This window comes from Hippocampus bargibanti, linkage group LG17 (genome assembly GCF_051943395.1).
Source record: "Hippocampus bargibanti isolate YZ-2025 linkage group LG17, ASM5194339v1, whole genome shotgun sequence".
NCBI classification, from domain to species: Eukaryota; Metazoa; Chordata; class Actinopteri; order Syngnathiformes; family Syngnathidae; genus Hippocampus; species Hippocampus bargibanti.
This window is the reverse complement of record NC_142750.1, coordinates 11,938,617-11,962,668: the sequence shown is the minus strand read 5'-3', so window position 1 is coordinate 11,962,668 and position 24,052 is coordinate 11,938,617. Positions and strand designations below refer to the sequence as shown.

Sequence of the window (24,052 nt, the reverse complement as noted above, 5' to 3'; positions counted from 1 at the left end):
AGAGGTGAAAGGGAGGGGTGTGTGTACATGTGTGTGATGGGGTGCGCTGTTTCCATAGTGACGAGGGACAGTGATGTTGCCAGGCAGGAAATGCTCTCTAAATAACACGGATGGTATAACAGGAGATATTTTCCCGTCAAATACTCATTTCATATTTTTCTCTGTGCAATAAAAATATGACACAGTATTCCAAGCGCATACATTTGAAGGAACCGCCACAACGTGCTATTCAGCAGCAATAAAACTAAAAGTGCGCGAGACACCTGCAGTACGAACACAAATCGCCGTGAATGCTTGGAAAACTTTAAAACAGGACAATACTGCCACCTTTTGGCCATTTGCTGTAAAATAATATTTATTGAAGCCCAATTTACTTCCGGCACCTCGGTTAAATAGCACTCTCTGCCGGATAATATTCAAACTGCACACATTCGTCAAAACCTGTAGTTTCAGAACCGTGGACAGCAACCGTCAAGATGTTACAGGGAGAAGTATCGAGGTAGCGACATTTTTAATTTTTAAGATTTAAAATAAAATTGTTCGTGGTATAATGGGTTAATTTATTACGTAAGGCAATGAAACAATTCATTATAGAAATAAAAACATGGATCTACTTTGTCTATGGAGCACTTGTATGTAATTTCGAATATTATATCTCAGTTTAACTCACAGTGAAACATATTTAACCATTTTAAATGATTACAAAAAAAGTTAATGATACGGTATTTGGCGTTTGGGGCAAATTTCAGGATTGATCAAAAATGGAACTTTGATAGACGAACATTGCGCAATAGGTGATTTTGCAATGTTGATACACCCTGCTGCATGGAAGCAATTCCAACCTGCCCTCACCCAGTGGGTGCTTTGTCTTCTTTTTTTATTTGGATTGCACACTTCAGTAAGCAAATGTTCACAGTAACATTGCAAGAGCAGAAAACAAGTCGATCACTGCGTAGCGGCGCTTGTTAGCTCAACAAAGTACATCCTTGTATTTACAATGGAAAGAAAAACAAAAGAAACTCAAGAGTCCAGCCCCCGTTTGCTTTTAATCTCTGTGGTTGACATCAAGCATGTCGACCCTTTCTGTCCTTTTTCCCCCAAATGAGCTTTACCCGACTTGTACCATAGTTCCTTTATTCTTCCTCAACATTCACAAAGCGGTATCTATTGTTGCTACACTCGTAATATGGCATGAAAATAAGATGACAAACAAGTCAATGAAAATAGCGTTTTAACATGAAACAAGCCAATTTGTGGCTCATTGATAAATACTCTGTTTGAGACTTCACTAAAGATAAACTGACACCCAAATTGTAACTTTTTTTTGTATGAATCAATTCCATCGAATAAGTAAAGCAGTAAACGTCATAGGTCTGCATGTGAAAATCTGATTTGATGATCAATTATTCAAAACCGAAAAAAGTTGTTCATATCATATGACTGTTATTATTTTATTTATAGTTAAACATGTATCAATGTTTGATTCTCATGCTGCATTTTGCATAAATTTGTCCCGCAGAGGACAACGACATCAACTATTGAAACACAAATGGAATAAGGCAAGTCAAAGAAACATGTTTTTGTTGCATAATGTTTAGAATGTTTCTGAATATTTAGTTTGGTCTGATAAAAGACAGTAAGTCATAAAAAAAGTTATCCTGACATGAAAAAAACGTGACACTCTTTTCATACTTATTTTCAAGCTTATTTTCTGACAGAATGCAGTGCGATCCCGCATAGCTGCAGATTCCCCCCCAAAACACTATGTTCACTTCCTTCTTTTTGCCATGGATTGAATGTTTAGCAGCTTTAAATAACCCCCCAAGCCCCAATGTATTTCAATGGCCACCAATTATATGCAAATTGTGATTTTTTTTTGTCCCCCGCATAGTAAAGAAAACAAATACTTTAAATATATTTGTCCACATATAAATAAAATTGTATTATATTAGACTGTAGCTTTATTTTATTACATTTATTTTAAACTCGCTCATTGTGAAAATTGGCATTGTGGTAAAGCCTAAATAAAACATACCAATGAACTGGCCAGTGGATCTCGAGCGTGATCAAACCAAAAGTTTGTCAAGTCCGTTGCAGTTTTCGGAGGTCCAAACACACTGTCCAAAGAGGCATTAATGACAAATTTCGGAATTCACTGAATTCAAAGTGGGAAGAAAAGCGGGATTGGTCCCAGTTGTCCCGCATCCCCTTGTTCCCATCATCTCTGGCCCTCACTACCTGTGACGGGAGGCCCTGTGTGCGCCGGATTGGCCCTGAAGGTCTTCTTCCACCACGTTGCCGTAGCCTTCTTTCTCCACACAGTCAGCCAGCACCTGCAGCACCAGGCCCAGCCGGCGGTCCAAAGCCTGCAGGTGAGGCTCAATGAGAATCGGGGATAAACGGTCTCGGAGCAGAGACTCCTCCATCAAGGTGCTCAATCGGTAGTTTTCCTTTGCCAGCAGCTGGAGACGAAGGAAGGTGGACTTCTTCACCCTGGAAATAGAAGACCACACGTTTGGTTTGCTTCCTTGTATTCAGAACAGTTACTGATTACTGGTTTTCATAGTTTGTCATGGTTTTCAAAAGTTACATTTTCAACGAGTGCTAAGACTATGTCACCTGCTTTTTTATTCTAATCAGCTGACAGAGAGGGGAAGGGTGAGCAGTTACCAACGACGGAGGAGGTGGGAGGTAAACGCAAGATGAGAGTGACATTGCATACATTGAGGTGTTTTTGTCCCTACTACTATCATAATGATTAGCCTTTATTCGTCTGGTAGTGGAGAAATGTACATTTCACAGCATGAAAGTGATGAAAATAAGAGGAAAGGACGAAGTACAAAAACAAAATTCAGGACCTGCTGTAAAGGCAGCCACTCTCGTGGCGCCATCTTGAAGTCAAAACAACAACAAAAAACTAAATAACAAATAATGTGACACGACACAAAAGACACAGACAGTTATTCAATCTTAAGCACTTTCTGCACCATCTTTGTTGCATAAAGCAGTTCTAGATGAAAGAGAAGATCAAAGCATCCTTTTCACCAGTGGATCAGGGACATCATGGTGAAATGCGCACGTCTGCTACAAGCTAAATGTTGAAAGCAAACACGAAGCTGTAACATCCATTGACGAAAAGACACTGTATCACATCTCCTGTCCCACGTTAATCCGCTTCAATTCCAAGCTGCGACAGTTCTACATATGCATAACGTCAGAATTTAGAATTGAGTCATGACAAACGGTGAGTGAAGCAGACAAAATATCTTCTGACCTGCAACATTGACTGAGCGGGACCAGGATGGACATTTCATCATGGGAGTATTTTCCAAACCTGACAGGTTCCATTGAAAAAAGAAGAAGAAAAGACAATATAATTCCATTCATCATTCATAAATTGAATTTAAATGTTGAAAAAGCGACAAATCACTCAAAAATATTATAGAATTTCAGGATTTGAGCTTGCAGTAACTCAAGGGCAAAGTCATTTATTTTTATATCAGTGTAGCCAAAATATATACATTTTTAAAAGTGTGTCGCTGTTTCGGTGTATTTAAACGCACAAAATACATTTTTGGAAGCGTTGACGTTACCCTCTTCCGTTGTCAAGGTGAATAATGAAGGTGTCATTTCCAAACTTCTCAAAGGTTTCATAATGATGCCGATCCATGTTACCTTAGAGAGAAAAAAAGCACAATGACGCATAGTTGGCGAGAAATGGGCTCTGATGTCATCCTGGAATTTGCCCATTTTCAAATATCATCTACTTAACTCATTCACTGCCATTCACAAATTTATTCGGGAATTGAAAATATGACGTAGAGCGCCATTCCCGAATTACTACTTTGGGTTTTGTTTGTTCCTGCTTGTGTACAGATAAAGCACTGGCTAGACTTCTGGCAATGATATTTCCCTCCCACAAGGGGCAGCATTTCCCTTTTTTCCATGTTAGTGCTTGTCCAGCTTCAGCTGTTGTAAAAACGCTATATACTGTAAACCAATATGTATGTTTGTATCGCATTGCATTTTGGATAGCCGCACCTCATTTCAAGCTCATATAACTCCAGACCCACACTACTTAGGAATTAACTCATTTTTCTGATGAAATAAGAGTGTCTAAGGTTTCTTACGCTGCATTGAATGTTTGTGTAGTATTAAAACTCAATATTCTGTGGGTCCTGGAATTTGAGTGACAATGACAAAATCCCTGGCACTGGAGTGGACAACATTTGTATTTTTTAACTTTAATTGTAGTTGTAATTTTAATTTTATTTTTTTAAATTTGTACATTTTTAAAATCCTTTATTTTTTTATTGTTATTTGTTAGCATGCTACTTCATCACGGACCATACCAGACACGCAATGTCAATAAGGTGGACATATTTTTGCACATGTCTGAAAGTGAAAGTGTTAAGGGAGGATATGATTGTTTTTGTTTTGTTTCTAATCAGCAGACAGAGATGGGGGAGCAGTTTCACACGGCAGTTCAAATATTGAACCAGAGTTTAGTAGCAACATTTGGATTTCCCTTTATTAACCTTGCAGTGGAGAAAGTTATGAAGGAGGAGGAGGAAATGAAAGAAAGAAGTAGAAAAAGCTGCTGAAAAGTTTGGCGGTCGGCCCTACCCATCAAGAAGTCAAAGATGGTCATGTCCATGACATCCAGGAGTCGAGTGCCTCGGTCATATGGAGGCGTCTGCTTCACCTCGTCGCAGTAATCTGGATCCACTTCCCACCTGTGAACACGAGTAAAGAATGATCAACAAGAGCTCAGTGACAAAACTCCAAGAAAGGGAAAAAAAAGAGCTTCGACTGACTCGGCCTTTTTGCGCTTGTGATACGAACGTCTCCAGGGGTTTCTCCACGTTTTGCGCTTTGCAAGGTTGAGGTCGGGCAGGAAGGCGGCGAGGGAGCCTTCCATCTGATCGGGTTTGCCGCACAGAGCGTGCTCGGTGGAGCAGTAGTATGAACATTCGCCGTAGAAGCACACGTTGTTGGCTATGGCAAAGGTCACACGGAAAGCGTGTTGAACGCAAGGGGAAAAGTTCAGTTAGCAGCTATCAAGTGACCGTCCTCTGGGTTGTTGTTGGTTTTTTATTTTGTTTGGACAGAAATAGCATTTATTGTCATAGAATCACATGATCACATGCGTTAATTTTTAATGAAATTATTATTACCGTATTTTCACGACCAAAGGGCGCAGTCTCATTTATGTGTGCCATTTCTGTATTTAACATACACATTGGGCGCACCGGATGAAAGGACGCAAGTTTTATATACCGGTACATATCCTCTACTGCCATACGTATGTCCGCCTCACAACAACACACAGGCATACAAGTGTGCGTATTCATAAAAACAGATCGGGAGCAAAACTGAGTTTGGTAGTGCTTTATTTATTAATTACAAAGTAAGAACATTTTGTAATCATCACTCAATAGGCATCGGCATGGTAACAACAAGCACATTACCGGTAACAGTCAGTAATCAAACCCATCAAAGTCGTCATCCTCTGTCTCAGAATCGAACAGCTGCGCTAAACCAACGTGGCAGGTTCGCTTTCCTCACGGTCAGTCACTTTCTGTGCTGTGCGGCTCCTCGGAAATTATGCCGGCTTTTCCGAAAGCTCGAACCACCGTGCCAGCAGACACGTTACCCCAAGCATCCAGCCCTTTTTGACGCCTGCTGGAAATGTCTCTTTAGGCAAAGTCTTTCTTTTAAAAATCACCAACGGCGGGAGTTTCTCTCCGTTAGCATGGCAGCCAAGCACAACAGCAAACGAAGCCTTTTCGCCAGCTTTTCAGAATAATTCGCCGGACGTTGCTGCGCTGCCGTAGTCCTGGCCCGGATGGAAAAATGGCACAGTTTCATAAAACGCCATCACCAAGACGGACCTCCTTGGAACGCCTTCAGTTTAAACTGAGTTTCATAACCATGTCTCTTTGCCATTTTCAGAGTTGTTGAAACAGCAATGTTCTGCATGAAGCACATACCTGTTCTTGTATACACAAACCACGCCCACACATCCCCCCTCATGTTCTCTACCACGTCCGCCTCATGGTGGCCTTTAATACGTCCGCACCGCACATTTTCAAAAAAATCTGAGACGTTTATATGCGCCTTATGGTCGTGAAAATACGGTATTTTGTTCTTCACAGAACAAGCCGCCGGGTAAAATTTTTACGACAGAGGGAAATATTGTACGCGGTGATTTTTCCCTCATTGAGTCAACTGATCAAAACAGCAATACTTTTACTTGAGTCTACCATTTTTGCTTTGAGCTAAGGACAAGATTTGAAGCAATATTTCTAATTTAAATAATTTTTCAAGTAATATATGTACTACAACAAGTCCAACATGAAAGTCCTTTTGACGCATGCGCCTCCTTTTAAAGTCTACTCCATGCTGTGTCAAGCTTTATAGATGACAAACTGACTTCAAATACTTTTGTATTTCATTTCATTATCCCCGGAAAACTGGAATCTATGCAAAAAAGACTGCCACATTGCATGTTTACAAGACCTGACGTCAAGTTTTTAAATTGGTCAAGTCCTGCCTCGCCGTGTTTAGTTATTTGTTGACATTTTTCAACTCTTTGTCACATTGCATTCCAGGTGAAATATTTGAAATTGTTGTTTATGGAATTTGTTTGCCATTGCTAAGAAAATGACCGTCAAATAGCCATAGCCTTATTAGCCGCAAAACGTCTTGGTTTTGATCTTAAATATCGCTGAAAAACCTTTTTTTGCTTAGTACTTTTTGTGTCGGTATTTAAAGCACGTCACATTGTCAACAAATGTTCATAGAGTTGGCACAAGGGGACACACTTGTGTCCCCCAAGTGTCTTCTTGTGCCGGTCCCAAGCCCGGGTTGTGTCAGGAAGGGCATCCGACATAAAAGCTTGGCCAAAGCAAACCTGAGAATCAAACCTCTAAAAATGGAGGACACTGATTCGCTGTGGCGAGCCCTTGAAGGGAAAAGCCAAAAGGAAAAGAAGAAGAAGAAGAAGACTCCAGACATATCCAAAGTCGGGCGGGGGACCGTGATCAATTTTCATCTGGTCCGCAGCCTCAGTCATAAAACCAATAATGTCTGGCCCGCATGTAAAATTAATACATTGGGCAGTTGCGCTGTTAACTGCGTGTGCTAAGTGCTGCCATCTAGTTTCAATAAAATGGTGACAATCAACAAAAGAACAGTTACTTATGTTTAACTGGTACAAAAAAGTGAATTAAAGTGTTAAAAAAGTGAAGTTTTGTTTCCCCACACCGCCACCCTGTGGTTAGATTGGGAATGGACTTGCGAAGCTGCATGTGTTGTGATATTTGTTAGTGCTGCTGGTGAAGTTCCTACCTGGCGAGATGAAGAAAGTCCTCCACAATTTTTTGTCACGTGTCACATCTCGGATTTCTCGCGTCATGTTGACCAAGCGCCCAGCCACAGGGGGGACTCTCCGGAAATCCAGGATCCTAAAAGCAAAATGGACAGAGGCGATGGCGTAGGGCCGAAGATAGAGTCATGATGTTCTTCAGCGACTTTTGATTCATTCAGGCTAAGATGGTCGTCTTGCATAGCCATGCAGCTTTTACTGAGCGAGTTGCTTATTCTGTAGCCACAAAGGGACATATGTCTTCTTGTGCCGGTCCCAAGTCCGGATAAATACAGAGGCTTGTGTCAGGAAGGGCATCGGACGTAAAAGCTTGGCCAAAACAAACATGCGGATCAAATCTCTAAAGATGGAGGACACTGATTTGCTGTGGCGACCCCGTCAAGGGAAAAGCCGAAAGGAAAAGATTTATTTATGTATTTATTTTGCTATTTATTTATTCATCTATTTTTAATTAATTAATTAATTAATCTATTTATTTATATTTATATTTATTTCTATATTTAGTTCTGTATTTATTTACTGATTCTAAGAACACTCTTCCTTATTTACTTTTCCGAGTGGCCCGTTTGAGACTTACCCTCGTGGGAGCTGAAACACAAAACACAATTGCAAACACACATACACACGGACTGACGTGTTGACGAAACCTAAGTTCACAGAGGATGACATTCAGGAGCTGCAATCTGCTCCGCCATATCGGTTCGGGTCACCGTGACAAAGAAGCGCCTGTCTCGGTAACTGTGCGTGTGTGTGTGTGTGTGTGTGTGTGTGTGTGTGTGAACTTGAGGAGTATAAACAGATTGAAAGGGGACGGCTTACCTCTGTTTTGAGATAAAAAAAGGGGGCAAAAAAATTAGTGCTAACTCTGTTTTCACATCCCTTCAAAGACATCATAGTTCATATTTGAATGCATTGGAGGTTCTGCTACATTGATTTGGAATTTGTTTATTAATATATATTTTTCCCTGAACTAAAAAATAAAGCAGGCATATCTATTTGTACCAGGCTAATAATGTAAACTAAGATCCAGCTGCAATGCCACCGCAACTCAACTTTACTGTATGAACCTACGCTGGAACGATTCATGTTTTTTTCATTTTATCTTTTCGCGTCAAGGGATCATGTTCAAATCCACAAATTCAACGGCGATTAAAAAGAGATGATCCGAGCGCTCAGTGTGCTCATGTAATCCTTCATGTGCTCAAAAATCCCATTCAAATATTCACCGTTTGAATCTAAAAGTCTATTTAAACCTTTGCTTCTAACGTAGCGCCGTCAGAACGGATGAACAGGTGTGATGACGACCATGTTTTTCACGGAACAAGCTGAAAAGGATCTTTACAGAAAAAACAGTCATGCTAACCTGTCCAAGTGGAAGGCGGCGACCTCAGCGTTGTGTCTCTCAAAGTCGGAGAAGTAAAAGAAGTCTGGAGGCGTTTGCTGCTCACGCGTCTGTCTGAAGAATGACAATGAGGATCTTGTCAACACAAAGAGGAAGACGTGCCAGTCAAGCACAGGCAAAATAAATAAAAAATAAATTAATAAAAACATTCAGGGTGATACCCTTGGTCAAATACATTAGTGCATGATTTGAATAATGTGTGTGCCAATCAAGTCATGATTCTGACTCCTGTCATTTCCGTATGCATGTACAGCATGACACGATGAATTTAATTTAAAAGTCAACATGTCATTCCATTTCAACAATCGTCTTATGATTTTGTCCGCTTGCGCTGACGCGGCCAAAAGGAGTCAATAAACAGTGATTTTCAAAGTGTGGCATGCAAGAATACAAAATAAAAACAAATCACGAACAAAGTATGATTATAATTATCACACTTAGATTTACTCTTTCAAAAAAGACTTTTGACTTGAATCACTATTTTGGCCAACTTAGGCTCCCGTGTTTTAATGTGAGGATCAATGCAGATAAATTGAGAGGTCTTATTTTAATTTGAAATTAATTGTATTTTAATTTGATTGTAATTGTATTTTAATTTGATTGTAATTTTATTGATGAAAAGGTTTCTTCAGCCGTCATCTGTACTTTTTTGAAGGTGTCGGACGTTTCGCTTCTTATCCAAGAAATTTTGTCAGCAAACTAATGTCTTACTGGGAGTAATTTTATTGTAATTTTAATGTCATTTTATTTAAATGTTATTTTAATGTTATGTTAATTTCATTAATTCAATTCAATATCATTTTATTTCAATACAATTTAATGCAATTCAATGTATTTTAATTAAAGTTTATTCAATTAAATAAAAAAAAAATCAAATTAAACTTTTTTAGGAATAAAGCGCAAACATTTTTGACAACTGCCAGACTCTGACATAATGGGGTTGCTTTATGAATGTGGCTCACTAGATTCATCCATCCAGTTATTTTTGTCAGCACCCTTGGGAAGAATGTTTGCTAACATCACAGATGCGTGTAATCTAAAACCATCACATTCATCCGTAAAGACCAAGAACCACATTCGAGCGGGCCGCACTTGTTATTTTCCAACCTTGGCTTTTCTCTTCATTGCTCAGCGGTGACCGAAATTGAACAAGTCGCAAAAAGCAAGAGACAATTTCAGGGCTTTTTTTTCCTTACAGGATGTGCTTTGTGAGCGCGGATCTGCGGACGGAGGCAAAGGTGTTTTTTTTCCTTTTTTTCTTTCTTTTATTTATTTATTTGCTTACAACTGAGCGTTTCTCGTCGGAGCTGTCAAAGCCTCTTTGCGTCGTGATCGTTGGCTTGCGGTCGGCTGGCGTTTTCTAAATAGAAACCATCTATCAGAGGCTAAGTGGTGGTTGAGAGATGTCATTGTGGTCAAGAGTGGGTGACGGCCGTGAATGAGGAAGTGGTGAAAATGCCAGTGAAAAAAACAAAACAACCCCTCGCCCCACAAAAAAAAGCTTATAAAGTTGGCACTTATATTGCGATTAAGCAGCATGCGAGTTCAATACACTTGAGTATGAATGAAATAAATGTAAGTTTGGAGTTGAAAATGAAACGGTTGATCTACGCCAAGGACGTGTCCCAATGATTTATTTTCTAAAGCGTCGTTATATTTCACCCACTCGGTGTGCTATTTGTGTAATGTGGTAACATTGTGAAGAACATGAAACAAACAAAAGGGGTGGGTGGGCGGGACTTAAAATAATACTGTAAGTGGGCATTCGGCATTTTAGTTTTGCAATTAGTTGTTTGAATAGCAACAGAAGAGGATGACTATAAGAAATGTAATGTACCGAGGATTCTTTCAACCTTTTCTCTGGTTTCTATCCCCCCCCCCCTCCTCCACAGACTATTTGATCTGGTAATTGTGCCAAGATGGAAAAAAAAGAACACTATTCAGGGAAAATCTTTTCAGCGCAAGCATGACAGAAGCTCTTGTGTGAGCATCAACCGCCACGCACGCAAGGCCGCTCAAAGGTCGCTAAGTGGGATCGGTGTGGTGAAACTGGGAAACTTGGGATCGGGTAACCGGGTTCGTGGGCCTGATGATACCAAACCTGAGCCAGATGACCCCTCCCACTTCCTCCCCGGACAAGGAGGAGAGCCAGAGTGAGCCTAACTAAAATTTAAATTGACTATATAATGATTGTATTCTTCCGCCGTCATCTGACTTACAGTTTGACCCAACGTAACTTAGTCATTCGACACAGATGATAAAGAATACCTGAATGCAACTGCTGTTATTTTGTTTATCTACGAGTTTGCGTTCAAACCTTAATTCCAGTTATTTATTTTTGACAGTCACTTTCTCAAAAAGGCAATCATCACATTACAAAAAAAGACCTCCTCATGTCTAAACTTCCTCTCCTGGAGGCACATTTGTAGCATTCCAGACACAAAAAAAATGGACGACATTCCTTGAGGTGAGCCTGGGAATTCACAGATGCCACAACTTTATAATGACATACTGAGATGCCTGGGGAAGCGAATCGCGTCGTATAGCAGACGTGGTAGAATGCCACAACATGCGTGGAATGACATAAATATCAAAGTCTCTCTGGTTTACAAAACATCAAATGCGCCTTTTTCTTGAACTTAAAAATCCAATCTAAAAGTTTTGACGGTACTCAATAAGGTTTTTTTTTATATATATTTTTTTGGTTGTATAATCAAACCTTGGTTTACAACCAAAAATTTCGGGTTTTTTTTAATGCCTCCGCTTACAACCGAAAATGGGTTCTCGACCAAACTGAGCACCTGAATGCACCACTCGACTCCCCTCCGCTTCTTTCTACGGCACTTCCTTGTACCACGTCTCATTGTGAACAACGCATTATCCTCATCTAGCATTACATTGTGGGCAGGCGTATTTATATACAGTAAAGTCTCGTTATATCGATATCGGATATATCGATAGTCCCGGTTATATCGATACTATTTCTATGCACGCACGGAGAAAATTACATGCAAACAGGGTCGGATATATCGATAGTCCCGGTTATATCGATATTTTTTCGGACTCCCTTGAATATCGATATAACGACACTTTACTGGAGTTCAATCACAATTAACTAATTCAAAGGCAGACGTGCAAAAATATGTCAACTCCAGTGCCAGGGTTTTTGTCATTTTCACTCAAATTCCAGAAGCCACAGAATATTGAGTTTTAGGACTACATAAACATTCAATGCAGCGTAAGAAACCTTAGTCTTATTTTATCAGAAAAAAAAAAAAATTCCTAAGTTATATGAGTCTGTAGTTATATAAGCTTGAAATGAGGGCAGCTGTCGAAAACATAATGCAATAAATACATATTGGTTTATATAGCGCTTTAACAACAGCTGAAGCTGGAACAAAGTGCAAACATGGAAAAAAAGGAAATGCTGGCCCCTTGTGGAAGGGAAAAACATTGTTAGAAGTCTGGCCAGCACTTTATCGGCACCCAAGCAAGAAAAAACAAAACCCAAACAAATTCGGTAATGGCGCTCCACGTCATATTTTCAATTCCCAAATAAATTCGGGAATCATACTGAATGAGTTAAAAATGCAGACATTGATTACATTAATTACGTTTATTATGAACGGAAGCGTTTTGGTTTTTGACCAAATCAGTTTTCGACCAATATGGTTTCTAAAAGGTTTCTAGAATGGATTATGGTTGAAACCTGGGGATTGACTGTACAGTGAGACCTCAACTTACGTACTTAATTGGTTGCCAGACAGAGTGTGTAAGGTGAAAAGTGTGTATCTCAAAAAAAAAAATTCCCATAGGAAACCATTAAAATGGGAATAATCCGTTCCCGGGTTTCCATAAAAGATACTTTTCAACTAAATAAGCCTTAAAACTACACACAACATACCTTATTCTATGTATAATAAATGTGCTATTGTATTGTAATGAAAGAAATACACTGCATTGTATCATAAAGTCACTTTATTTACATTTGTGATGGTCATTTATGGCTTGATGGAATGGCGTTGGAGGTCGAAGGTCAAAGGGAATTGCTGTTTGGAAAGAGAGGCGCATTGCATGACTGTGCTGTAAAATAAAGTTGTATTTACCTTTTTGATGGTCGTTGATAAGGACTGTTGGTAACTTAACCTCTGGTGCTGGTCGGTCGTGTGCTTCCGCCGAAGATCACTCCGCCAGCCGTGGTGGGTGTGTATTATGAAAATAGTGCTTATTATAAGGTTTAATTTTCATAAATTTGACGTTTGTAAGACAAAAAGTTTGTAAGTTGAGGTGTTTGTAAGTTGAGGTCGAACTGTATTTCACAAAACTTTGATGGCTGCATTTGCATGTTGCTTTGAATTTTTTATTATAAGCTGATTTTCCAAAACCCCCAAAAACGCTGGCATGATTGAGTGATTCTTAAAAAAAAAAAAAAAAAAAAAAAAAACACACCACTGTAAATTCATTTTGCTGACGTTTTCGATTCAAAAGGGCTTGAATGTGAGAGAAGGCATATCCTCCTGGATGATGATGAAAGGTGGTGATGCTCAAGTTGTCATTTGCAAAGCTCCACGTTGACACATGCACAGCTTTCATTTGTATTTTGGATGACTACCTGGCCTACATCAACCCGACATTGCAGATAGTCTAATGAAGTGGCAGAGTACCGAACAAGAAAAGAAAAAAAACTCCACCTCTTGAGGAGTTGACCCAGTAAAACATTCATGAGCGATGGCTCCAAGTGAAGTGCGCAAATGCGAGTCGAACGCTTCTAAAATAAGAAAAGTGCACTGTGTGTTATCCATTTTTTTTTTGCCTCCAGAGTGTCTGAGTTGGCAGTTTGCCTGTCAGAAAGGAACTCCTCCAAGATTTGAGATGACAGACTGACTCGTTGGTTGGTACGCGGTAAACTGTCGACCCTCCCAAATCAAGGACAGACTTTGAGCACAGCAGAATATGAGATTTGAGACAAAAAAGTGAGACACCAAGACCTCATTTCGTTTGACAGCCGGCAAATCCTGGAGAATCACAAAAGACGAAAAACACCAACAACCATGACGGACAATCAGAGCTCAATTGCCAATCAGAGCAACAAAAGAATCGCAACTTATTTAAACCCCTACTCCACACACAGTCACTTAAAGGACAACCGACGTCTCCGGACAAGTTGTGTCCATAATTTGTAAAATGGCTTCAAATGACTTCTACTGAACGTATTTTACAAAGATTCCACCGCATATAGCTATATTTTACATTTTAAGACTTGCGCTGAATATTCCGGAAGTCTTGTTTTTGAGTTGGTGATGAGTCCGTACGAGACGTCACTAAAGGACCGCCCCAGACCGAAAAAAAGGACACATTGTAGCAGTCCTTCCATCACGTCAATGCTTGTTTGGTCTGAAAACCTCATGTTGCGCCAGAAGACGGCGTCCAAGCTCCATATAAGGAATTTGTCAGCCTGTGGAAACGGGCTGATTAATTCCTCACAGGACCTCGGTCGCCATTTTCTGCCTCTTTTTTGGTGATCCATTACCCCCCAAAGTTGCCTCAAAATGACACGGAAAAATTTTTTTAATCGATTGCAAACTTGTATGCTTTCCTCTTCAGAACTATTTGAATCATATTCCTAACTGGAGGTGTAACAAGAAAGCATATTCTCTGAATATGAAGCCATTGTTTTGATTCTCAAGCAATGCAAGACGTCTTGGTGTGACGTCACAAACTGGGAGCGGGACTTTCTGAAAATGCCCAATTCGCAGCTAAATTTTTTGCAGATTTTGGACACTAATTCATTTTTATTGGTGTTTTGCATTTGAATAAAAAAAGTACAGCGCGTTTTGGGTATTTTAGATGCTATAAAACGTTTTTCTGATGTCAGTTAAGAAACAAAAAAGTGACGTCGGTTGTCCTTTAAAAGTGTAACATCTCCAGTTATCGGCCCCTGAAGATTTGGATGGTCCAAGAAAATGTGTTTCAATCAATGAAGCGACAACAGCTCAACCCCCTCCCAAATATTGAAGTTCTATTTAAATTTTTCACTTTACTTGGAAAAGGCATCGAGAAGCAGCAGCGTGACCCAATAGAGAATATTTATATTATAATTATGTTACATTGTCAAAAAAATCCACATCCTTTGAAGTTCCTCAGTTTTCCTGAGGGCCCGGTAGGAGCTCTTTTAAAGAAACATCTATATATAAAAAGGAGGATTAAAAAAAATCTATACGTTGTGATATACACTGTGTACCGAATTCCAGAGGGTGATTTGAGCATGTGTTTGTGTGTAGAATGTCATAAATGCATATATTTACATGTCATTAATTTACATATGTTTGTGCATGCTCGTTTGCATTTAGCGAGCCCTTTGGATTTTCCGCTGCTCGCCGTGATGGATGTGATGCTATTATCTTCGCTCTTTTACATATCATTTCTTTCCAATTCATTTCATCCAGCAGCAGATGCGTGGCAAAACAGCGACAGCTCAATTCCACCCCCCCGTCCCCCACCCGCTCACCACTGCCCACAGATGCTTGTTATTTGTGTCGCGAGTCCTTTTACGATGCTGCCATGAAGAGGCTACGCTCGGAGATGATTAAACGGCAGATCCCATCCTTCCCTGTTCGCACGCAGATCAACCCAACAAGACATCCATGACGGAAGCAACAAGACAATCTTTTTTCCTTCAAACGGATCCATTTCAAGACATGCCGTGACATCATTTTCCTTTTTATTTGTCACCGCTCAATTTATGAGATACACCGTTTGATTCGGTGATTGATTGAAGTTGATTTTGAATACGCCAAATACGTGCAAAAACATGTCCACTCCAATGTCAATGTCCAATTGTCATTGTCAGTCGAATTCAAAGACCCTCAGAACATTGAGTTTAAGGACTACACAAACATTCAATGCAGCGTAAGAAACCTGTCTTCTTTCTTCAGAAAAAAAAGAGTTAATTCCTAAATTATATGGGTCTGGAGTTATACGAGCTTGAAATGAGGGCGGCTGTCCAAAATACAATGCAATACATACATATTGGTTTATATAGCACTTTAACAACAGCTGAAGCTGGAACAAAGTGCTAACATGGAAACAAGGGAAATGCTGCACCCTTGCGGAAGGGAAAATCATTGCCAGAGGTCTGTGCCAGCACTTTATCTGCACCCCAGCAAGAAAAACAAAAACGCGAGCAAAATTGGGAATGGCTCTCTGTCATATTTTCAATCCCCGAATAAATTCCTGAATGGCAGGGAATGAGTTAAACGTATTTCGAGTCTAAGTCTTCACCTTTACCCAAAATAGGTTAATAACCACAAAATGCAGACCAAAAAAACGTTTAGAAATACATCCAACAGAACACATGTTTCAAAGTCAAGGCCCGGGGGAGCCAAATCTGGTTCACTTTCACGCCTCATGTAAAATCCGCTTCAATTCCAAGTGGCGACTTTCACTTCCAAATGTGCGTTGACGCTCCGTGCATTGACGCTCAATCCTTGGCTCTGCCATCCATCGAGCCACACTAACACGGATAGTCCTACAGCGCCGACATCTGCTCTGAGCAAGACTGTATTTGCACTCGCTCTGAGAATCTAACGCTCTCCGGCGAGACTCCGGTGTCGAAAATCATTCTGCATTTCTCAGCCATCAAAGCGAGCTTGCGAGCAATTATTTTTGATCACAGCCCAGTTGGCCTGTATGCTGTTTATCCGCGTTCGGAGGAGGAGGGTGCAGGGAAGGAGGGGGATTATCCGACGGGATAGCCGAGAGATAGGCTGGCTCCTTCCTTTTTGTTTCGCCAGTGTAAAACGTCTCCCCAAAGACGGCGGCGGCATGACGGCCCAGCACTTGAGTTAATTAACATGTCGGCTAGTTGATGTTCATTAAAAAGGAGATAGACATCAGAAAAGGATCACGTGGCGGGTGGAAGGCCTCAACGCACCAAAAGACAATTCACGGGAGATTCATTTGAAGCATGCGCATTACAAGTGGGCTCATTAGACCAAAATGTTGCTTCTTGTCTATTTTCACACCAAAGTCCAAATGTGAGTTTTCTCAACTTTGTGGATGACTTACTTCATAGGTTTGAACAGAGCTTGCCCGTAGTTGTGGAAGGTCATGATCAACTTGAGCTGGGTGCCTCCTGACTTCATGGCTGAAAAAAAGGACCAAAAAAAGACATTTAAAAAAAATAATTGAAGGAAAAACTGTCATCGCCACAGCTGTTTTTGGTGGGGCCGTCAAAATGGCAAAGCAATTTGGCACCAGCGCAACAAAAGCAATCACATCCACACCGAGCACAATGAGCAATCAAAGTGGAATTGTGTGCGCTCTGGGAAAGTGGCATGAAAATAGTCAGGACGTGTGGTGGACCGAGTGAGTTGTGGGGTCTGGATGGGCGGGTGGAAGCAATTTTTGAAAAGAAAAAGAACACTAATTCACAGTGATCTGGCGAGGAAAATGTTCTTTGTTTTTAGAACCACCAACTTCTAACAGCTAATTTGTCCTGAAGGCAGAAGTCAACTTCAGAGGGCTATGTTGTTTTTACACAGGGGTGTCCAAACTTTTTACAAAGGGGGCCAGATTTGGTGTGATCAAAATGTCAGGGATGGGGGGGGGGGCAAACTTGATGGACGTTCTTTACATATAGAGTCTCGTTATATCGATATCGATTATATCGATAGTACTGCTTATTACGATACTATTTCTATGAACGCAAGGAGAAAATTTACATGCCGCAGGATCGGATATATCGATAGTCCGCTTATATCGATATTTTTTCCGACTCCCGAGAATATCGATATAACGAGACTTTACTGTAATAGCAATTGACTCATTCATTACCATTCCCAAATTTATTTGGGAATTGAAAATATAAAGAGGAGCACCATTCCTGAATTTGTGCGGGTTTTCTAGCGGGGTTGCTGATAAAGTCCTGGTCAAACCTCTGGCATTGTTTTTTTTTCCCCTTCCACGAGGGAGCAGTATTTGCCTTTTATACAGCCGCCCGGACTTGCGCCTCATACGTATGTATTGCATTGTATTTTGGACAGCCGCCCTCATTTCAAGCTCATTTAACTCCAGACCCATAAAACTTATGGATTACTGTATTTCCTGCACTATAAGGCGCACCTAAAAAAATGTTTTTTTTTTTTCAAAAGTTGACTGTGCGGCTCATTATCCGGTGTGCCTGATGTATGGAAAATGTTTTAAAATATGTCATATATTGACAGCGCCCCTTATAATGCGGTGCACTTTATCAGAATCAGAATCATCTTTATTGCCAAGTACAGTAAAGTCTCGTTATATCGATATCGGATATATCGATAGTCCCGGTTATATCGATACTATTTCTATGCACGCACGAAGAAAATTACATGCAAACAGGGTCGGATATATCGATAGTCCCGGTTATATCGATATTTTTTCGGACTCCCTTGCATATCGATATAACAAGACTTTACTGTATGTAGAACACACAAGGAATTTGTCTCCAGTAGAACACACTGCGCCAGTATCATCAAAAAAAATTGAGAAAAATTGAGGCACTACACAGTTCTATTTGGGTTACTGTTTAGAGAGTTAATGGCTTGGGGGAAGAAGCTGTTTAAATGTCAGCTGGATTTGGTGTGCATGGATTGGTAGCGCCTACCTGAGGGGAGTAGCTGGAAAAGGTGGTGGGCAGGGTGCGGAAAAGGCTTTTAAAAATGTCATTCGTTGAAGGTGCGCCTTATATTCCAGAAAACACAGTAACTTTTTTTCTGCTGGAAGAGAGTCTAAGGTTTCTTGCGCTGCATTGAATGTTTATGTCGTCCTAAAACTCAATATTCTGTGGGTCATGGAATTTGAGTGAAAATGACAAAAACTCTGGCACTGGAGTGGACACATATTTGCACATCTGGCAGTGAGTTAATGTCAATACATTTCTGAGAGCTATTCTGTGTTTCAAATTTGTTTGTGTTTACAGGGTATTCACTTAACTTCATTTTTTAACACAAACTTTTTGGTAACAGTTGAACAGAAGTAATTGCCCTTTTGTTGTTTGTCACCAATTTCCAAAATTGCCAAATGCGCAATGTTCAGCCCGTGTCATAAAATCAATAACATATGGCCCGCAATTAGAATCAATATATTGCTTGGGCAGTAACACTGTTACCTGTGAGTGCCAAGTTGTCCCATCTAGAAATTCAATTAGGAAGAGAAAATTATTATTTATGATTTTATTGTTCTGGTGTTTATTGTTCCATTGTTCTTTTTGATTGTAAAGTGTTCTTGGGTGCTTTGAAAGGCACTTGTAAATGAAATTATTATTATGATTATAAATTAGTATAAGAGTCATTGACTGAATGACTAAATTAAAACAAATATATAAAATGCTGCTTTACATACATTAAAAAATTGGATAACACCAAGACACGTTTTATTGATAGCAAATTTGACCATTATTCTGTTTGAATGTACGGTGAACATCAAAAACCTCCTGGATAGTATTCAGCTTATCTAAACCAAAGATTGGGTCATCCCACGAGCCGGATTTGTGGAAGCAAGGTCAAGTCGATGCTGCCCTTGTGTCACGTCATCAAATGGGGAAGATTAAAGTCAACAACACATCAACGAACGAACACTGGAGAGCCATTTGACATCAACGTTGGAAAAAAGGCGGGCTTGCGCTGCAATCACAAGTCAAAATTGTCAAGGAAGTGACCTCAATCCGTTGCTAACTTTTTGTTGTTTAATCGAAAACTAGGAATAAAAAAGAGGTCATCCCTCTACTGCAGTGGAAAATTCGTAGCCAAGCTCATTTTCTTGTATTGTTTGACATGTCAATATGTCATAAAATCAAGCTCACTGGCACGCTTTGCTCTCGTGAGGCCATCGGTCTTGGTATTAGAGAGCTTATACATGTGTTGACACACTACCCATCAAATTCATCACCCGCCCGCTAGCACGTCTTCTTCTGCGACACCTCAGGGTTGTTTGGCATTTTCGGGAAGCTCCAGGCATCACCCCCCCCCCCACCCCCTTTCTCATTCGCCGTAACCGGATTCACGTTGTGATGATAAATCCGTTGTGCTTCCACCTGTGTCGCATCGCCAAAAAGCGCCTTGATGATTTATGAGCCTAATCCGAGTCGAAAACAAAAGGCTAACACGGAGCCTCACAGAGCGACTTGAGGAGAGAGAAGCTCAAGAAGATACTCAAGCCTTGTACTGTAACTAGCTTTCGCTTTGCCGTATCGTCTAGCTGTATAAGTGCTGCGGTGCGTGTGGTGTGGGTGTCTGAGTGTAAAATTGGAGGGCTGGGGGTAGTCGCTGGAAATGAAAGCTTGCAGGCACTCGCCAGACTGCGTTTGATATTGACCGACTGCAGACAAAGACACATTTTGGTTGTTTTTTTTTAGCACATCTGATGAAATATAGAAGCGAGTCTGGCAAAACGGTGTTTTGAACGAAGATGAGATGTGTAAGACAGCGTAAGATGCCATGAGGGTGGAGATGCGACAAAGAAACTTGATTTGGTTTGAAGAATTGCATCAGGAGTAGATGTAATCGTCAAAAGGATGATTGATTGAAAAGAAAAAAGATTCATGACAGCCTAAGTGATGAAGGTGCATGTTGCCATGGAAGTAGCACTACGACACAACACAACACTACAATACACCATATCACACTATACAACACAACACAACACATTGCAACACACACTACACTACAATACACAACACAACACTACACAACAGTGCTACACTACGCAATACAACACACACTACACAGGACAACACAACACTACACTACACAGCACAACGCTACACTGTGCAACACACACACTACAATACACTACAAAAAAACAATACCACACTACACTTCACTACGCAACATATACTCCACAAGAATGCACAACACTACGCTACAAAACACAACACTACACAACGCAACACACTGTACTACACAACACCACACTAGACTATGCAACACTACACAACGAAACAGAATTCAAACACACAGTACATTAAATTATACAACACTACACAACGCAAGACACACTACACTACACAAAACTTCACACATACACACACAAATTTGATGATGGAGCAGAGTACAGTACCATTGGAGGCCAAACAACAGCTAATTAATTTCTGTATGAAACATCAAAAGGTGTCACAAAGGCAATATCATTTCCCCAAAACGTCATTCCTCGCCAGTATTGCGCCACTCTCTTGACTCAACAGTGTCACGCAACTTCACTTCGCGCTCCACCACTCACGTGGAGGAAATTGCGACGCTTTGAAATATTTGGCCTCCCCCACCGCCCATCATTATGAGACTCACCTACGCTGGTGATCTTCTGAGTCTGCAGGTCGTGGAGAAGAGCATCCAGCACAGGGTTACGTCTGGCGTAAAGCTCGTAGCGGTTGATGCCGACGTGGAAACGCAGCCAGTTGGGGTACGACTCGGCCGGCGCCTCCGCCGCTCGGGGGCTGTCCTCTTCCCGCGCGTTGGCGTCTTCGGTCGGCCTGGAGATGAGAAGGCACACAGTTGGTTTTTTTTTTAACTTCTGCCACACCAGGACAATCTCATCATTATAAGGCCAGGTGGATGGACGGATTGGATTGGAGGACGGACAGATGGACGGATGAATGGATGGAATGCATGATGGGTTGGGTGGACGGAGTTGACTGTACTGGTAGACAAACAGACAGCTATTTGCCCGTAAGGATATTAGGATAAATAAATGGAGAGGCACTGTGGTGAGATGAATGGATGAATAAACATATAGATCAATAAATACAGATATGATCGGATGGATACATGAGTAGATAAGGGAGAAAAAGAATGAATACTGAGTGGGACCGACAGATGACACTAATAAATGGATATCTGGTGAATAGATGGGCAAGTGGGTCGAAGGAAGGAAGGATAAGGATGCAAGGAAGAAAGAAAGAAAAAAGAAAGGAAGGAAGAAAGGAAGGAAGAAATGATGAAATGCAAGGAAGGAATGATGTAAGGAAAGAAGTAAAGAAGGAAGTAAAGAAGGAAAGAAGGAAAGGAAGAAATGAAGGAAGGACAGACATTATAAATCAAGTGATTTACCATCCCTGTTGGTCGGTGGCTTTGGGATGAAACCGAATTTCCGTGTTGACGTTAAACAAAGTGTCCCGCTCCGTCAGAGGCGGAAGCGCAATTTTGTACAAAGGATGCTCAAAAAGAGCCGTGAGTCGGGATGCACCAGGTCCAGATACGGCACCGGGTCCGGCCACCGTGCGACCCCCGCTCGCCTCACCAATGAGCGGCTTGTGCCCGCCGGTCTTCCCAGCCGTGGCGTCGGCAGCGTCTGCCCTCCGACGGGGTGACTCGGCCCCTCGCTGGCCGGCGCCCGCGCTCTTTTCTCGGGACTGCAAGGCGGCGGTGTGGTTGGAGTTGGGCTCGCTGCTGAAATCCTGCAGGATTCGTAGTGTGTGCTTGTTGGGCCACGCGCCCGAGTCGGCCGCCAACCGGACGCGCTGCTTCTGCTCTTGCTGCCGCTGGTTCTGGTTGGCCCAGCCCGGCGACTCCGCCCCGGCGTGGTGGGCGCATTGGCACCCGCTGTCGATACCGTCCGCCCCCGAAGTCCTCTTCTCCAATTTGGGCAGCAAGTCAATCATTATGTGCACCGTGCACGCTACGAGGAACACCGTGAGCAGCAGGACTCGAAATTTACGAAACGTGATCATCCTTTGTTGCTTCGGTCCCACAGTCAGTCAGCTTCACCAGCACATTGCACTGCCGTCCGCTGCATTTCTCGCTCGGGTTAAAAAGTCCATCGCGTTTTTTGCTCGAGAACAGCTCCGGTAGTTCTGACTGAACGGGTGAACCGTCCAACACATCGCGAGCACGCGATGTCACATTTATGATCTTAATCCACTGCGCATTTAAAGTCTAGCGTGAGACAATACTTAAAAACAAATGCAGTCAAAAAAAGAACACAAGTAGTCCCTGAACGAATACAAAGGACGACGATATTCCTAGTCAATAACAACCAATGCGCTCGGATGTTGGGCAGCCGCAATCTTGGCCGAAATCAGCCACGCGTGGAGCGACCGACAGGTGCGAGCTGCATCGCCGCCATCACTGGAGCTCTTCAAGCTGCCTTGTCTCATTTGCAAGTGTGCATCCTCCGTGAATGTGCGCGAGAATATGATCAGAGCCCAGTGGATGAGTCCAGCCTCGGTGGCGTCAGGAGGAAGCGATTGGCTGCACACGCAAGCGGCGCCTATGACTTGCTTGCAACGCCAGCAATACCGCCAGAGACCACCAGAGGACAGGCCAACAACTATATCGATTGATATGGTCTCCAAATCTATTCAGAAGTGAAAAATGGACTCAATTCTCCACTTCTGAACCTTCGTCCATTAATTTTCGACCACGGTTACGCAGTACAGAGTCGCTGGAAGATCCGCATCGTCACCGACACGGAACCAAAGTGTGCAACATAGGTTAAGCGAGTGAAAAATGACAAGAAAATTCAGTAGTTATCATACCACAACTCATACTGAAGTGTGGTGAAATATTCTAAAAGAACACAGATGAAATACAAATATAAGTACAAAGAGTAAACTTCAATGTTTGAGGTCATTTACAACTAGAGCAAAAAAAAACAAACAACTGTCCCAATAAGATCTGAACTTTTGAGCTAAACTTGCCAGTGGGGGGAAAAACAAGCAAAATAAGTATTTTTTTTAAACATTTATTACATCCTTGTATTTTGTAGCACATCAGGTTATTGTGAATAATAAAAAAATAATGTATTTAAAACATTCTTCTTTTCCGTTCGGCTTTTCCCTTTAAGGGGTCGCCACAGCAAATCAGTGTCCTCCATCTTTAGAGGTTTGATCCTCGTTTGTTTTGGCCAAGCTTTTACGTCGGATGCCCTTCCTGACACCACCCTCTGTATTTATCCGGGCTTCGGACCGGCACAAGAACACATATGTCCCTTTGTGGCTACAGAACAAGCAACTCAGTGTGCAAGCAAAACAGTGTGCATAGGTGAGGCACACGGTTCTCCTGCCTCATGACAGGTGGCGCTGGTGATTATAGATTCTTCTTAGCTTTTTGGCCAAGAAGGATCTCATTGAAACTATTCCTGAGCGGACAAAGTTGCTCCAGCTCGTGTATATATATAGGTAAAAAGTAAGGGCAACAGGTGGAAATTTTGGGGGGATAAATATACAGTAGATACAATTTACAGCACATGTTAAAATCCATGTTGTGCAATCAGAAAATTACATTGTG

At 41.4% G+C, this 24,052-nt stretch overlaps 1 protein-coding gene across 1 annotated transcript; it reads right to left on the bottom strand.

Annotated features, from left to right (window-relative positions):
• Window positions 1-337: 337 nt before the first annotated feature.
• On the bottom strand, window positions 338-22,958 carry fam20ca (FAM20C golgi associated secretory pathway kinase a). Its single transcript, XM_089018985.1, has 10 exons — window positions 21,875-22,958; window positions 21,113-21,297; window positions 16,860-16,938; window positions 8,754-8,846; window positions 7,354-7,469; window positions 4,818-4,998; window positions 4,627-4,736; window positions 3,594-3,675; window positions 3,275-3,334; window positions 338-2,493 (listed from the first exon to the last, which is right to left on the bottom strand). The coding sequence occupies exons 1-10, from the start codon at window positions 22,492-22,494 to the stop codon at window positions 2,235-2,237; spliced, it is 1,785 nt and encodes a 594-aa protein (XP_088875111.1). The 5' UTR covers window positions 22,495-22,958; the 3' UTR covers window positions 338-2,234.
• Between the last annotated feature and the right edge of the window lie 1,094 nt (window positions 22,959-24,052).